The sequence below is a fragment of the Stegostoma tigrinum genome, chromosome 1 (assembly GCF_030684315.1).
Source record: "Stegostoma tigrinum isolate sSteTig4 chromosome 1, sSteTig4.hap1, whole genome shotgun sequence".
NCBI lineage: Eukaryota > Metazoa > Chordata > Chondrichthyes > Orectolobiformes > Stegostomatidae > Stegostoma > Stegostoma tigrinum.
Window position 1 is genome coordinate 114,925,156 of NC_081354.1, and position 17,840 is coordinate 114,942,995.

Below are 17,840 nucleotides of genomic sequence, written 5' to 3' on the forward strand. Positions count from 1 at the left end.
CAAGATGATCCGGTGGACAGTGAGAGTCTTTTTCCGAGGATGATGACTTCAGCTTGTACAAGGGGTCATAGCTACAAATTGAGGGGTGATAGATTTAAGACAGATGTCAGAGGCAGGTTCTTTACTCAGAGAGTGGTAAGGGCGTGGAACGCCCTGCCTGCCAATGTAGTTAACTCAGCCACATTAGGGGCATTTAAACAGTCCTTGGATAAGCATATGAATAATGATGGGATAGTAAAGGGGGATGGGCTTAGATTAGTTCACAGGTCGGTGCAACATTGAGGGCTGAAGGGCCTGTTCTGCTCTGTATTGTTCTATGTTCTATGTTGGTGGAGCAATCTAAAGAGGCCAAATAGTCTACACTTGCTTTTATTTATCATGTCCTTATGGCTGCATCACAAGGAATGGGTGTAGATCAAATACACGTCATAATCCCCAGGCCCATTTGCAGCTATTATCAATTTCTTGGACCAGGTATCTCCAATCTCCTCCAATAATTTATAGTTTCCCCATCTCTAGTTCCTTTTTGCGAAGTCTCCTTTGGGGTCTCACAATGCATTATACATTATTTTAAATCTGAGATTCATAAACATTTGATCCCCAAGGATGATGTACACTTTACATCCAGCATGGTATCTTTAAATGATTCAGTGATATTTGTGTTATCCATTACAACTCAGTAACAGATCCCAAGTATTGAAAAATCCAATAGATGATCATTACAACTCACTGATATATATAAATATCAAGTTCACAGAAACTTCAGTGTCTCTAACATTCAGCTGTTTGTTTACAAGTTGTGCTATCTTTCAAATGAACCCAGTTGAGATGGAGTCTGAGATCTTTACACCCTCAGGTCACATGTTATGATGCATTGATAACATCATGTGCATGTCTCTCAAAGACATACTTACATACCGTGTCTCTTAAAAGGTATATAGATATACCGACAATGAGACATATCACAACAAAGTATACTTGGGGATGTGCAGCCAAAGTGAGAGTTGGACTAGTCAACTCCTGTTCCTACATTCTTATAATTAAGATGTTTTAAATAGAAAATGAATGAAAATATTGAAAGAAAATCATTAATATATGTTGACTCAATCTACATAGTTTCTGGCAAGCAGTGGAAAATAAATTTCATCCATTGTAATTTCCACCTAAATTGACAATGAAAAGCATGGGGTGCTGGGGAATGATTGGAAGTTAAAGTTGAGCAACTGTATCTATTGTTCTGTTCCTGTCTTGCAGTAGAATTAGTGTTTATGTTTCTTTCGATGACAAAGGCAGTTATTTGATACAAATGGACATGTTGTGAATAAATCTGGATTGGAATCCTGTGATTAATATCTGCCCAAAGTCATTGTTGTTGCACAATGAAAGGCATGCCCAGTAGAGTCTTTCCATGAAGGTACAGAGGTCCTAAGCTGCAAGGTTTAAACTCTTTGGTTTGGTGCAGGAACACAAAGGCACCACAACCAATGTCCAGGCCTCTGTCCTTTGCAATTTGCCTTTCCATTTCCCAAGCCCAAAACCTCAGCAAATGCACTGTAATTTTCCTGGGTATGGAATCTCCCCCAGCTAAAATCCTACCAGTTGCCTCTTTCTGCTTGCTGCACAGACAATGTAAATGAAATCCAGGGGTGAATATCAACCAGACACAGCAGAAACACCTGTGCTTCTGATCAGTGCATATTGCTGGTTTCCTGCCTCAGCTATGTTATTGTCTAAACAGGTACAGATAGGTGAATTGTAATTGGATGCAAAAGTTTGGTCCAAATTGTAACTTTCCAAATTAGGACTGGATTGGTTAGCACTATATTCATTGAAATTGAGAAAAATGAGGGGGATCTCGTTGAAACCTATTAAATTCATACAGGTCTACACAGGTTAAATACAGGAAAGATGTTTCTGATGACCAGGGAGTCCAGAACCAGGGTCATACTGTAAGCATTTGGGTATCCATTTAGGGCTTTGATGTGGAGAAATTTCCTCACCAAGAATGAGGTCAGCCTGTATAATTCTATGACATAACAAGAGTTAGAGACCAAAATGATGCAAGTTTCAAGGAGTTCGATATAGTTCTTAGGACTAAAGGAATCAAAGGGTACAGGGAGAAAGAGTGAACAGGATGCTGAGTTGAATGATCATGTTGAATAACAGAGCAGGCTTGAAGGAGCAAGTGGCCTACTCCTGCTCCTATTTTCTATGTTTCTACATTTTTTTTTCTATTTATATCCCAACAACATGTAAAATGTGCCTTTGCATCCTGGTGCCTAATGATGCTAGAGACCACAGGAGAATAGTCCTGTCATGACTATATCATTCTACTAATAATGCAAATCATCCGAACTCAGATTTTTTGTAACAAATTATTGTAACATGGATTTAAGGTCAATCTAAAAATAAATATGGCAAATAAAAACAGCATTGAGCAAAAGTGTTCATGAAGCTGTCTGTTTGAGATAAAAACCTATCTGGTTTAGTATTGATCCTCGTGGAAGGAAATATGTTTACTTAACTCAGCCTGGCTTACAAGTGATCTAGTCTCACACCGCCATGGTTTGTTTTTAGCTACTTTCTGAAATAATCAATAAATCAATTCAATTGTGTCAAATTGCTGGATTGCACTGACTCAGATCAATCACCACTTCCTTAAGGCAACTAGAAATGGGCGAAAAAGAATACTAGTTTGGTTAGTGAAGCCCACATCACAGAAATAATTTTGAAAATGGATAAATGATGCTTTTTTGAAAAATTAACACAATTTAATCAGTTTGGCACAAAGACCAATATTCAAAAAAGTATAGGAAAAGGATTTTCAGGAGGTATTTTCTTGTGACTCCAAGATGAGGCATTAATATTCTTCATAATGTGAAGAGAAAATGAACCTCAAGATGGTAAGGAATCTGAAAATTTAGAAATGCTGAAAAAGAATGAATTAAGTATGAGACTTCTTCCTACCACTGTACTGAAAATGTGTGAACATTCAGCACTTGATAATTTTATAATGTGCTCAGCTTAATGTTGCACAGGAGAACTTTAGGGTACAAAGTAGGGGAGGCAATGGCCTAGTGGTATTATCACTGGACAGTTAATCCAGAGACCCAGGTAATGTTCTGGGGACCTGGGGTTGAATCCCGGCATGGCAGATGGTGATATCTTAATTCAATAAAAAAAATCTGGAATTCAGGATCTAATGATGACCATGAATCCATTGACAATTGTTAGGAAAAACCCATCTGGTTCACTAATGTCCTTTAGGGAAGGAAACTGCCATCCTTGATAACAAAGTCTGAAGCTGGATGAACACAGCAGGCCAAGCAGCATCTCAGGAGCACAAAAGCTGACGTTTCGGGCCTAGACCCTTCATCGGAGGGCTACACGTGACTCCAGGCCCACAACAATGTAGTTGACTCTGAACTGCCATCTGGGCAATTAGGGATGAGCAATAAATGCTGGCTAGCCAGTGATGCCCTCACCCCATTAAGGAATTTTTAAAAAAGGCATGCAATAATTTATGCCAGCCCCATAGAAGCCACTCTGACCATAGCACACCTTTCAGGGATAAGATCTTCAAATACTTTGAGTAGGTGCTTCTGCCATTTTGTGGCACAGCTGCAGTGCATCAACTGCAGCAATAATGGTTTCAGTTTTTCTGCACCATCTGTTTTAAAAATAAAAATCTGCAACATCAAGACTAGCTTTTAAATTTCTAAATGCCTCTCAATCCTTCAGCAATGATGGGACCAAGAATCAAAGAGGCATCTTTTGTGCGGAGTCTTCCCTTTGCTTTGGACTCTGAAGACATAAAATTTATTTCTGTTCTCATGAAATAGCTGGCAGGAGGTCAATGCAGCCATTGTAACCTGTCAGTTCAATTTATGAGATAGTAGAGACTGCCGATGCTGGAGAATCTGAGATAACAAGGTGTAGAGCTGGATGAACACAGCAGGTCAAGCAGCATCAGAGAAGCAGAAAAGCTGACATTTCAGGCCTAGACCCTTCTTCTTTGTGTGTTCATCCAGCTCTACACCTTATTATCGCAGATCAATTTATGTTTCAGCTAGAAAATAGTACAGCTCACTATATAAAAAGATATTGGAATACTCACCCTGTGATGTAAGGTGATTCAAGTTATCATTTCCAATCCAGTATTCTCCATTGGCAGATTGAAAGTTTCCGAAGCCCTCCTTGTAATCAGACCAGACTCTTGATTTAAAAAAGAAGCAATGTATTATATTTCATTTTTTTGAGAAATAAGTACACAAGTATGTATAAGAATGAAGTAACCAGGAATAGAAGCCATTGATGAATTCCTCATCTGAGGATACTTTAAAATGGCATTGATTAATTTCTCTAAAATCTACATGCTAAGGACCATAAAGCAAACCTAATGTAAATTGTGAAAAATTATTTAGTACAAAATAATGATTATGTAACCAAATGCTGATGAGCTCAATTGCCGTTGATGGTTTTGGATTTCTCCAATCTTGACAACAATATGCATGTATTATTAATTTGATCTAAGCAAATCCATTATTAAATATACACCAACATCCATTATTCATCATCCTGAATATCCATAATTCACTAGAAATGGAAACACCTCATCAACTGAATAATTGCCTGGAAAAGTAACATCCTAGAAAAAATGCACACATTTTTAAAAATCATATGCTTGGGAATACAAATACAATTTTCGTAAGGAAGGTGGGAATTTGGAGAATAAACACTGGGACTTGGGGGTTTGTTTACAATTCTGGGCTATTTACAGTGCCCCTTTTATTGCAGCTACAGAGGTGGGGGGAGTGTGGTAGTTGAGCAGAGTGTAGTAGATTGCTATCTTCAAGAGTGCTGCAGGGTTGTGTCGCCAGGAGCTTCACTGGTGGTAATGATGAACACTTTCTGAAGAAAATAAAGCACCAAACATAAATATTATAATTTTAGGTGTCAACTATTTGGCTTAAAAGGTGACTCAAGCGTTCTATAGAAATTAATTATTAAAAAACATTGGAAAGAAATGTACACATTTATTTTTGTTAATTTCTTCAAGTTTTCAATGTTAGGAGCTATTATCTAGAAGCATTTTCAAAGCTAGAAGCTGATTCAAATGTACCAGTACAATCATTAAACTTGGCTGATGCTTTCACATAAATTGATACTTTAAAGTAAACAAAGTAATTGATGTCAGTGCATTTAAAAATGCCAATACACCCATAAAAGAGAATTTTAATTGGCCATTTTGACTTCTGCCATTCTAAGGTCCAATAGTAATGCCAAACACAGATTCACTGGCAGATTAAACAATCAAATGTGTAGAGTCACCTGTCTTTACTGTGTTGTTTCTTCAGTACAAATAATATATATTTGTTGAAACCCCACCGTTGACTACATAAATTCAGATGTATATTTTCTGCGGTTGTCTTGACAGATCGCAGTGGTCTGAAATTTTTTTTATTTCTAATCTCTAAGGATCCAGTATGTGTAACTGCCAGTTTCAGAGGTACCATTTTCGTAAATAGTCTTGTATTTACAGAATGTGGCACTGTTGCCACTTTTAATTGGCTTGGAGAAGGTGCTGATGACAGTGAACTATCTTCGTGAATTTCTGTGATCCGTGTGATAAAGCTACATCCACTGTGCTACTGGTTAGAACATTCCAGGATTTTGACCCAGCAATTATTAAAGAATTGCACTATTCACATGATGATCAGAGTTCAGCAGGATAAATTTGAATGGCTTACCTTCAGACAGGCATTGGTAAAAATGGATGAATGATATTCTTTAAGATCAAATCAGACAACATTTGTTTAGTGTTCAGCAGAGTGTTTTTCATTTATTTCTGACTTTCCATCATAAAGCACACATCTCATATAATACCAATAGTGTGGAAGTGAAAGGTAATAATTTATCACGATTTTTATTATTAAAAGCTCTAATTATTTGGTAGAGGATTTTCCCATTGCAATATCTGCTACAAAATTCACAGAAGTTATATCTTTGTAGAGATTTCAATTGTTGAATTGTTACACTTCAACGAAAAGTAATTTTGTGCAAGTTAACAAGCGATTCTATGGGTTGATATTACATTCCTTACCAGTGTGTTTGAAGACAAGGTGGTCTGTAAAATGCAGTATATGTCCAGGCCCGCTAACGTATTTCATAGGACTTGTGGATGCATCAACCGTTTTGTGGTTAATTCAGGGCCAATTAAATGCCTCATCCCACTCCTGTTGTTTCCTTTCTCATTGCAGGAGGGGATCAAATCTAAGTGGATAACCCAGCAATTTTTATTGCATGGCTGGTGTTGTATAAGGGAATCCTTTGGGAATCGCATGCAACCCCCTCCCCTACTTAACACACCCTCACCAAGCTTTCAAACTGAGTACCCTACCTTCCTCATCCCTTTGAATCTGCTGCCTTTTCCCTGGCGATACCCAGGAATTAGCCATGGCCTAGCCTGCATTAGTTCCTCTTCTTCATGTAGTAACACTGTCATTGATGGATTTTTAGCGCTGCTGCTGACCAATTAGAATGTCAGCTCTGAGGCAAGATTTCCTCCAGACGACAAACACCACATTAACACAGGGCAGCTAGCTCTCTGTGTGAGGAGGTTCTGTCAATGTGTTTCTGTCAGTAAGAAGACCTTTGTCTGACTTTTCAGAGTAAGTTTCTATCACAAGGGACCCCATAAAATCCAGTCCTATGTTTTGAGTACTGAATTTTAATGTCAGTCAAATTTTCAGTAAATTTCAAATGCTTACATCCTTTTTACAAAAACAGTTGTAATTTGTTCAAGAGGTTGCTATGTCAAAGCAACACATTGTAAGAAAAAATTTACTCCTATGAGCTATGAAAGATTGAGTGTGTTTAGCAATAGATGCAAACATCAATTTCTGAGAACAGCGGCATCATGCTGAAGCAAGTTTCGATGGAAAATTGAATTGTCATAATTATGGAAAGAATTTTGAAAGCTTCTACCAAAGGACGGGGCAATGGTATTTGAGTTTTTTTTCTAAAGGGTAGACTCAGCAGGATTATGAGCATTGTCCTCTATTCATTGAATACAGTGACCATATGCAGATTTTATTATTTATTCATTCTTTTGAAATCTTTTTTGCATCAGATTAATTTGTTCAATCATGTTCAAGATTTGTATGTAAATGTTGTTAGTTTAAAATAATACCAAACCTGTCAAAGTTTTCACTGCCATCAGTCCGTCTCTGGATGACAGTCCAGCCACCACCATCTGTCATATCACAGTACACCTTGAAGCTTGTGGGAGATGACAATGGCTGAATTCTGTAAAACTTACTCCATCTGGCCCCACTGCTGTAGATCTCTGCACAGTCTTTATGAAAAATAAAATTTCAAAATTTCATCAGTTGACATTACACCCAAGGAGGAGGTTGAAGGATAGAGTAGTGAGTATAGGAGAATAGGGAGAAGGACAGAAAATAGGTAACAGGAAAGACAGTTGGAACAGTTGGAGTTGAAGGGGTGGCAAGAGCAGAGAAAGTCTCCCAGTGGGGGGATTAGACAGGATTCATTCCTGAAAGGGAAGTAGTAATCTACTTAATCACAACTTCATTGTGCATAACCTGCAAAGGGCTTGAATGTTTACGGGGTGAATCTGATTACAGTGGTTTGAGATAATACATGCTCAAAAGCCTAAGTGCCTTATTTGTTATTTTTATTCATTTATGGAATATGGGCATTGCGAACAAACCAACATTTAGTTTTCGTTCTGAAAGTTATTCTTTCATGGGATGTGGGCTTCATTGTCAAGGCCAGCATTTGTTGTCCATGCCTAATTGCCCTTGAAGTGAGTAACTTGCTAGCAACATGACAGAGGGCAGTTAAGAGTCAGCTATCTTGCTATAGATCTGGAGTCACATGGAGACTAAACCAGGTAAGGATGGCAAACTTCGTTCCCTGAAGGACATGTGTGAATCAGACAGCAGTCACTGTCTTCTATGACATGGGAATTAATTTTTAAGGCTGTTCATGGAATACCAATAAAGCAGTCTGGTTTCTCATGGTTAACTTCTTGAGTTTTGATCGAGCTGTAATCATCCAGGCACATGGAAAATAACACATTCCTGACTTGTGTCTTGCAGATGGTCTTGTGCATGTGGGCAAAACTGTTTTGGTATTTGAGGAAGTGCAAATGATACCAAACATTGTACTACCAACTGCAGAAATTCTCATTTCTGATCTTCTGATGGGCAGAAGGTCATTGAGAACACAGTTGCAAATGCTGGGAATTCCCCTGAGGAACTCCTGCAGAGATATCCTGGAGCTGAGATGATGGGCCTTGAACAACTATAACGATTTTCTTTTGCATTTGCCAGTGGGGGAACATTTTAGCAGACAGGAGAATTTTGCCTTGGATCTTCAGGTAAATGTCCTACAAGGTGGACTTCGGGATACACAATAACGCACAGTCATTGTGCTGAGGCTGATAACCAGGTGTGGTACCCATGAGGACAGCCTCAACATTGATACTGGGTTCATGTCACCCTATAGGTGACCCCACTACACTATACATTCTCTATCTCTCTCACACACTCTCTCTCTCTCTCTCTTTCTTTCATGTGTGCATACACGCACACACACACACCCGCACACGTGCAGATGCAGACCTATAAATCTATGGGGTGAATTTGCATTTGCAGATTTGTATTTTCAGATACACTTTGTTCAAGATGTACACAATTTATGGACATCAGTGGGGCATTTTCTGAATTTCTGATTGGGAAATAAAACCAGTCTGACTCCACACTAAAACACGGGCAGTTACTAAACAAGGCCGCACACCAGAAGGCATTGTTTGACCTAAGATGTCACCTCTTGCATTCATTGATAAAACCTTTAGTTATCGCAGGACAGTGACTAAAAATAAATTCGATAGTTGCATATTATTCAATTCAAGCATGCATCTCCTTTCTAACTGATTAAGGATTTAACAGGATGGAGTCAGCTGGCCAATTTAGCGTTATTAAATATATTTACATCAGTTATACAATCCTTTGATCTTTTACTTCCTCCCTCATTACACGTGAGGAAGAGGCAATGCTCCAAAAGCTTCTGTGTTCAAATAAACATGTTGGCCTACAACCTGGTGTCGTGTGATTGTTGACCTTGTCCAACTTAGTCCAATGCTGGCACCTCCACATCATCACTGCTTGTGTAAAATTTCTTCCATGTGTTGCCTTTGGCTCATTTGCCAACAAATGTAAGTGAATTTAAATCTAGGCCGTCTGTTTATCAAACCCTCGCCCTTTCGAAAGAGTCTCTGCCCTCTACCTTATCTCAATCCTTCATAATTTTATATACCTCCAACAACTCCACACAGACCTCTTGGCTCAGAGAACAAACTCAGCTTCTGTGTAATCCCTCATTCCTTTAGGCATTCTAGAAAATCTCTTCTGAATCTTCTATAAAGCTATAGCATTCTTCCAGTACCCAGAATTGGAAACCACAGTCACAGTGGAGTCAAACTGTTCATATAAGTTCAGAAAAACATCTTTATATTTTCACTCCAAGCCTTTATGTATAATAAAAACCAGAAGAACTGCGGATGCTGTAAATCAGGAACAAAAAGAACGTTTCTGGAAAAGCTCAGTAGGTCTGGCAGCATCTGTGAAGGAGAAAATAGAGTTAACGTTTTGGGTCTGGTGTCCGGTTTCAGGTTCTGACAAAGGGTCACCGGACCCAAAACGTTAACTCTGTTTTTTCCTTCAAAGATGCTGCCAGGCCTGTTGAGCTTTTCCAGCAACTTTGTTCTTATTCCTTTATTTATAATGCCCATTGAAAGCTCAGGGTTTCGTACAACCAACTCTACCATCTCTTTGTTCGACAATTGCATACAACATGGTCATTCATATTATGCAACCAATTCTTTCAATATGGCTTTAAGCAGAATCCTGAATCGAGTGCTCTTCGTAAGATTATCCTTATAATCTGGGGAGGCTAATTCTTGATTTGCAGGGGCTTCACTCTCACTGATTCATTTCTTTGGTGAGGCAGTCATATAATAACAATGTTTTCTGTACTTGACTCACACAGAAACCCAAATTAGAACAATTATTAATCCTCTATTAAACTTAGAACAACACACAAAAAAGCATTGATTTCCTTGACAGTACAATGTTTAAATCGGCAAAGACATGAGTTAGCAAGAAAGATATTTTTTGTTAAAGTAACTCACAGATACTTCTGTACAAATAAAACCATCATCCTCAACACTCCTCTGCAAACCAGTGAGGTCATAGATAAAGCCATTCCATCACATGTGCTTAACTTTGGTATATTTTACCCAGGCATTTACTGCATCTCATGTCTCAACTGCAGAATTAAATTTAACAAATAACAGGGCTAATTATAATAGCATCCAGTAAATATTTCTACAAATATTATAGAACATAGAACATAGAACAATACAGCGCAGAACAGGCCCCTCGGCCCTTTATGTTGCGCCGACCTGTGAATTAATCTAAACCCCTCCCCCTACACTATCCCATCATTATCCATATGCTTATCCAAGGACTGTTTAAATGCCCCTAATGTGGCTGAGTTAACTACATTGGCAGGCAAGGCATTCCACGCCCTTATCGCTCTCTGAGTAAAGAACGTGCCTCTGACATCTGTCTTAAATCTATCACCCCTCAATTTGTAGCTATGCCCCCTTGTGCAAGCTGAGTTAATACAGATTTAGTTTAGACATTCCATATTTATTTTTCCAGCAATTAATTACCTTAGTGATTTCAAGCCTTTTGTGGTCCGTAAGTAGTTGAGTATTCCACTGCTGAAAGTTCTCTCTTTGCAGCCTCCTCCTCTGCCCACCGTTTTCCAGTCCCCTCCTTCCCCTTCCTGTATCACACAACAGGTTCTTTCTTCTCTCCTACATGGCAGCCTCATTCTTCTCCTTCTCCCTTGCAGCCTATTCCTTTCTTCACCGGCCCTTGAAGCCTTTTCCTTACAGCTTCGCCCCCATCCATGTACAGACAGCACCCCTGAACTCAGCTAACAGCAACCTCCCAGTCCTAGATCCATGCAGAGCACCCCCAAGGCCCAAGCCAGCCAACAGCAAACTCAGTGACTGGCTCATCACCATAATTTACCTTCCAATTTGCTGCTGCAATTGCAGGCTGGTTCTGTCTCATTTGAGCCTAGCAGCAGCAAATGTGGGAGATAGATATCCTGTGATAGGAGGAGAATGAGAGACACAGAATCTTTGATCATCAGAGAAACTCCTCACTAATTTTGTTCTTCTGGTGAGTAGGGTTGACCTTGTTCTGGTTGGTTAAGCCTGGGTCCTGTTAAAAATACTGACCCTGGTGATTGAACTTGGACACCCTCCTTCCTTGGGCTTGGTTAACTGCACTGTCAATTACACTGCCCGTCATTTTGCTGATGATCAGAAAAGTAATGGGGTGGTAATTTGCTGAATTTGATTGGTACTCCTTTTGGTAGATAGGCAAGTTTCGACATTGTCAGGTTGATAGCTGTGTTATAGTTGCACTGGAACAGCTTGCCTCATGGCAATATGCTCCTGAGATGCTAGTTGGCCTGCTGTGTTCATACAGCTTCAAACTTTATTATGTTGAAGTTCTGCAATGTTTTGTACCACAACTAGGATGCTGTCAGCACCCACAGCCTTTGCAATATCCAATGTCCTCCATTGTGATTTGATTAACAAATTGATTGACTTAATGTAAAAGACTGGTACCTATAATGCAGGGGATTTCAGGATGACACTGAGATGGAATGTCTATTGACACTTTTTGAGGTAGGTAGTTCCAAGGCTTTAGTATTATCTTTTGCACTAATGTGCTGGGCTCCCACCTCATTAAGAACGGGGATGATTTTGGCGTCTCCTCCTCCTGTTGCTTAATTGTCCACCACCATTCTCAACTGGATATAGCTGAACTGCAGAACTTTGATCTATTCCAGGATTGTGTTTGCACGCTTCTCTTGCTGTTTAGCTTGCGTGTAATTCTGTGCAGTGGCTTTGCCAGCTTTTACTGGTACTTCTCTGGTATGCTTTCCTACATTTCTCATTGAAACCAGGGTTGATCCCATCATTAGGTGAATTCTGACCTAGTAACAGTGGAGGACTGAACCATTTAAGTAATGCCGTACAATGTGATGGGCAGTATCATCAGTGTGAAGACAGTGGCTCTGTAGGAGACATGGAGACTAGAATACACTACAAGAATATTGTAGTGAACATTCCTTCCATGTCTGACATGGAAAATGGACAGGCAAATGATGATGGGGAGGGTAGCAATTTCTTTCTTCCCATCTGCTGCTGGCCTAGCTTCTGGCAGGTATGTCTTTCAGGGCTTGGTCAGTTCAGTCAGTCATGATGCTATGTTTATTTCTTCTTCCAAATGGTATTCCACATGATGAGAATTAGTAGGAAGTACATGTGAAAATACAAAGTGGGAGCAGAAGTAGGCTAACTAGAACATTTAATTACATCATGACTGATCCATTTGATTTTCATTTTGATTTTCCTTATCCCATCTATGCCGCAATAACCCTGATTCCCCTTCCTGGCAAGAATCAATCTGTCTCTGTCTTTAAAATATTTTATAACCCTGCCTCTGCTACATTCTGAAGCAGAGAGTTTTGAAGTTGCACAATCTGCTGAGAGAAAAATATTCCCCCTCTCCTGTGTCCTGAGAAGAGAACCCCTAATTTCAAAATAATGCACCTGAATTCTGGACTCCCCCACAAAAGAAAACATCTTTCCATGTCCACCTTGTCAAGACGATTCAGGATCTTATTCACTTAAAACAAAGTCACCTGTGACTCTTCCAGCAGAAACAAATCCAGTCTGTCCAACTGATCCTCATGAGATAACCTACTCAATCCAGATATCAATCTTGTAAACCTTTCCAAAATTTCCTCCTATGTACTAACATCTTTTTTAAATAAGGAGACTAAAGCATCGCAAAGTATTTGAGTATAACCTTACCAATGTCCTGTATCATTGTAGCATAGCATTCTCAGAACTATGTTAAATTTCTCTTGTATAAAAGAATAGCATCCTATTTGCCTTTTTGTGACATGTATACTTGTATGCTAACTTATTGTGACTTTAGCACAAGAACACCTAAATTCCTCTGCATTTCAGAACTCAACAGTCATTCTCAATTTAAGTGATAACTGGGTACTCAGTTTTCTAGCCAAATTAAAAAAAACTTCAGATTTCCCCACATTTACTCCATATGCCAGATTCTTGCCCACTCACTCAACCTATCTATATCAGTCTGAAACCACTTCTTCAGGGGGCAATGGGCAGGTGTTTGCATTTGTCGTTGTCAGTGTATCATTTGATGCTCGGCACTTCATACAACTTTATTCTTATTTGACTTTTCTGACACCGTTTGATATGAATTGTCTTGCTAGCCAATTTCAAAAGGTGAGTGCGAATCCAGTATATTGTTGTGAGTCTGGAGTACATGCAAGACAGGATCTGTGAGAATCCTCGATTTTCTTTCCTAACTGTTGAGTAGTTTCATGGTCATTACTAGGAGTCTTTTTATTCCAGATTGAATTATTGATTAAATTTACATTCCACCAACTCCTGTGGTGAACTTGTGTCTTTAAAATAACAGTCTGGAGTGTTGGGATTATTATTCTCAGTAACACTAGCATTACACTACGATTCCATTACATTATCTTCTGTCTGACACCTTGTATCATTCAATACTGAATCTTTCTCTACAATTGGCATCTAATGTTATTTATGTATGTGCTAATTCTTATTGCTATGATAAAAGCTTTAAATCCAGTCTCCCTGTGTCCCACAGAGCAAAATGTTACTTAGATATTGGAAGATTTTAGAAGATGTTGGTTAGTATGGTGGGAAAATGCAATCTGACTTGTATTAAGAATGTCCAGAGGGAACATTTTAATTCTTTTAACTTACAGTAGGTTGCAGGTTAACATCTAGAAACAGAGAAACATCGACCAATTGTGTCTGTCTGCTGCAAAAGAGCTCCAGTGACTCCTGCATTCTAGCTTTGAACATTACAGTGTATTAAAGCAGCTTTTTTTTAAAAAAAAGTAACAAGCATTTTTTGCCATCACCAACCTCACAGACAGTAAGTTCCAGACTTCACAATGGTCTAGGTAATTTTTTTTTCAATTCCCTTTAAACATTCACTATGCCCCTATTATTAATTGCTTTGCTAGGGAGAGTTGATCCTTCCAATCCAGTCTCCCCAGGCTGATCAGAATTTTATTCCCCTCTCAACCTCCACTTTTCCAAACAATTGCAACCTATCCAAGCTAACATTCTCCAGACTTGGCAATTTTATTGTGAATTTGTGGAGAGGAAGCAGAGTTAACGCTTCGGGTCCGTTGATACTTCTTCAGAAAGCTAACCCTGCTTTCTCTCCACAGATGCTGCCCAACCTGCTGAGCTTTCCCAGCAATTTCTGTTTTTGTTTCTGATTTCTAGTATCTGCAGTTTTTTGGTTTTTTTTCCATGATAAATTTCTTACGTGATCACATCCTTTCTATAAGGTGTGTGACTAATGCTGTATGTGGTCCTCTAGTTCTGATCTAACCAGTGATTATTACAAATATAACGTAACCACCTCATTCTTATATGTCTCAGTCAACTGTTTAAAAATCTCTTATACATAAGCTTATTCAATTAAATGTTCTGTAATGTTACTATGTGTAACAGACAAATGTTCACTAAGAAATGGATTTTACCTAAGAGTTTCAATATATATGGAAAGAAAGTGTACTGATTGAGTCCTCAAATTCTAACATATTTTAATTAGATGGCCCAAGGAAATTTTAAACAGATTACTAATTCTGTGCCCAGATGTTAGTAAATTGATGACAAGCTTGATGTAAAACATACTGGTATTTTCATTTGTTTCTGACTGCTTTGTGCATTTCTAGTATTTTTCTGTTTGTCTCTTTTCAAGGTTCGTGCATCTTTCAAAATCACTGTGACTTTAAACAGAGATAATGGGAACTGCAGATGCTGGAGAATTCCAAGATAATAAAATGTGAGGCTGGATGAACACAGCAGGCCAAGCAGCATCTCAGGAGCACAAAAGCTGACGTTTTGGGCCTAGACCCTTCATCAGAGAGCAGGGTCTAGGCCCGAAACATCAGCTTTTGTGCTCCTGAGATGCTGCTTGGCCTGCTGTGTTCATCCAGCCTCACATTTTATTACCGTGACTTTAAACATCTGTGTTTTGTCATCTTGGTGATTGTGAAAGTAGCTTCATGCTTGTAGAAATGTTAGGGTTAAAACTAAATTATGTGTGACCTGCAAAGAGATTTCTTCCTCCGACATCATTAGTAGCACCATCTTCTGAAGCACTGGTGTCATGAATATTTTCCCTTTCATTTAAGAGCCGCTGAATCTGTAGTTGCTGCCTTTTAATCTGTAATTCCAGAGCTTTCACCTGAGCTCTCAGTCGTTCTTGTTCCTGTTGACAGTCAACTGGAGTCTGTGGAATCAAATAAGCTTTTTCAGAATATGCACCTTCAAAACAATCTCCCAAGAAAATTGTGAAATATTTCCGTGCTCAAATTGCCACAGGAAATTATCAAGTAGACGGAAACATATTTTGAACGCTAAATCTGGAACATTGTCTACTCCTTTTAAATCAAAGGCCGCTTTCTTGCACTAAATTCCTACCACAACCAGATTTTTGCCTTAGTTTTTACTACCAAATCAGTCAACCTTTATGCAGAAATATCAGTGCTGACATAAGAGCAGACTGTGCTAACATCTGGAAACACAAATGATGCCACATCACATCACAGGTAAAATAAAACTGTAATGTGTGTATGTGTGCTACAAAACATGTTCACTTACATTCCAAAATCAAAATTTGTAAGTGCCATAAAGGACAATAAATTCTTTGTCATCTGTTTTTATCTTCAGATTTAATTTTAATTGAAATAGATAATAAGCGAACTACTTTGCGCAGCTATAGTTATCTTACATCTTGTAATTCCGAATGTTGAATTAATTGCTCATAGATCATAAATGCAAAAATTTGATTGAACAGTTTGATATTATGTTCGAGTCTCTGTCAATGCTTTGGAATATTTTTCTAAATTGTCTATATTACTACTTTTAAATGTAATTTCAAATAGCTGTAAACCTCATGTTAACTTTGCGAAGTTCTCCCTTTGTAATTACATGGACTCCCGATGTAACAGGAAAAGGCGATTTTAGGGGAGAGTCATCGTGGAGTTTCTCCAACCTTAATTTACCATTCCTTTCTTGATCTAAGTGTTGCCGAGAAAAATAAAATTTTAGAACTTAGAAAAGAGCATTGCCAGAATCAATGTACTAAACTGATAAAAATATCTCAGAATGTATGCAATTTTCTGTCAAAATAGCAACCCGGAGTAGACAACACAGCAAAGTGACCTGAAATCAGATTGGCTCCTTTCAATGACTTGGTCATTAAAACAAAATTGACACTTGGGCAGCTCTCCTCCTCCTCCCCGCCCCCCGCCCCCGCCCAGTACTTACAATTCCTCAACAGAAATGTTGCTGTCTTGCCAGTTCTTTCAGGAGTGAATCATTCACTGCAGCTTCATCACTGTTTCTCACAAGTGCAAAGTTCACATAAGTTGTGAGATGGGACAAGGTTGGGGGTGGAGGCAGGGCCGAGGTCAGAAATACAATAAAAAACATCTGGCCCAGTTTTTTTTCTCTCACTGTTATGAGAAGGCTTTCCAACGCAACTTCGTTTTAGTATCATAGACGTTTTATGGACTAACCAATAAATACAATTAATAAGTTGTGAGCAGTGTATTTTGCTTTCCGATTGCAACGCTTGAGTTTAAAGTCTCTCGGAAACGAGAACTGTAGCATGCAACCATTTCCCTCAGGTTGTGCTCACTTACCGCGCGACTGCAGCCCAGCAACAAGATACAGACAAAGAGGGAACACACACAAACTGAGACTCGCTGCATTTTTCAACTTCTGTTGGTAAACACAACATTAAGAGAGAAATACATTAGCCCCAGCTCACCATTATCACGAGACAAAGACTTTACCTTTATTCTATGGTAACAATCAAAATATACTGAATAACTATTCAAAGAACAAACACCTACTTTGTTTCTGACAATGGAAGCAAGAGAACTCCTCTAGCTCCAAGGCACGGGGAACAGAGTTTTAGCTTCAGCTGCTTTGTGTTTTTGATTTTATCTCTGGTGACTCAGTGTGCAGGAATCTTTCCCAAGACCGTTGTCAAAAGAAAACACTCATCAGCAGAGCCAAGGAAACTCGAGGGTAACCACAGGAAAATAAAATTAGGAACATATCCCAGTGCACAGATAGCCGGAGCTGATGTGATGGGTTTTTTTTTAAAGAAGAAAAACGGCAACACAGCTTTACACTCCATGGAATGAATTAGGCTTTACAATTACTGCTGGTGCTCGACCTCTGTGCTTCGTCAAATGGGAGGTTAAGGTAAACAGGAGAACATCTGCGGCTGAATCATGACATTTAAAACAAAATTAAGAAATTAAAACAAATAATTCTGACGAATTTATACTAAAATGGTGAGGATTTTTAAGAGTGTAATTAGCTCAATAAGGGGCAGTGTCTCACTCTCACCTACCAATGCCAGGCCAGCGTAGGCTAGCTTGAGTGCCCCAGTCAGGCACCACCTCAGAATGAGATTAGCAGGTTTGCAAAATGGCAGGTCAAACTTCTAACCATGCTTACAACTTCTTGTAACAGTTCTTGTAAGTTAGAGCACTGCGGAGAAGGGCTGGAAAGTGGGACTACCTGAGTGGTTCTTTCGAAAGCCAATGTAGAC

General features: G+C 38.9%; 1 protein-coding gene across 1 annotated transcript in view; it reads right to left on the reverse strand.

Annotated features, from left to right (window-relative positions):
- Positions 1-17,359, reverse strand: part of fgl1 (fibrinogen-like 1) — a 29,892-nt gene extending 12,533 nt beyond the window's left edge. Inside the window, exons 1-5 of the mRNA XM_048547122.2 lie at positions 17,131-17,359; positions 16,918-16,996; positions 15,317-15,500; positions 7,198-7,357; positions 4,118-4,215 (exon numbers count right to left, since the gene is read on the reverse strand). Coding sequence (XP_048403079.1) covers positions 4,118-4,215; positions 7,198-7,357; positions 15,317-15,500; positions 16,918-16,986 — 511 coding nt within the window. The 5' untranslated portion in view covers positions 16,987-16,996; positions 17,131-17,359. The remainder of the gene's footprint in view (positions 1-4,117; positions 4,216-7,197; positions 7,358-15,316; positions 15,501-16,917; positions 16,997-17,130) is intronic.
- Positions 17,360-17,840: the final 481 nt, after the last annotated feature.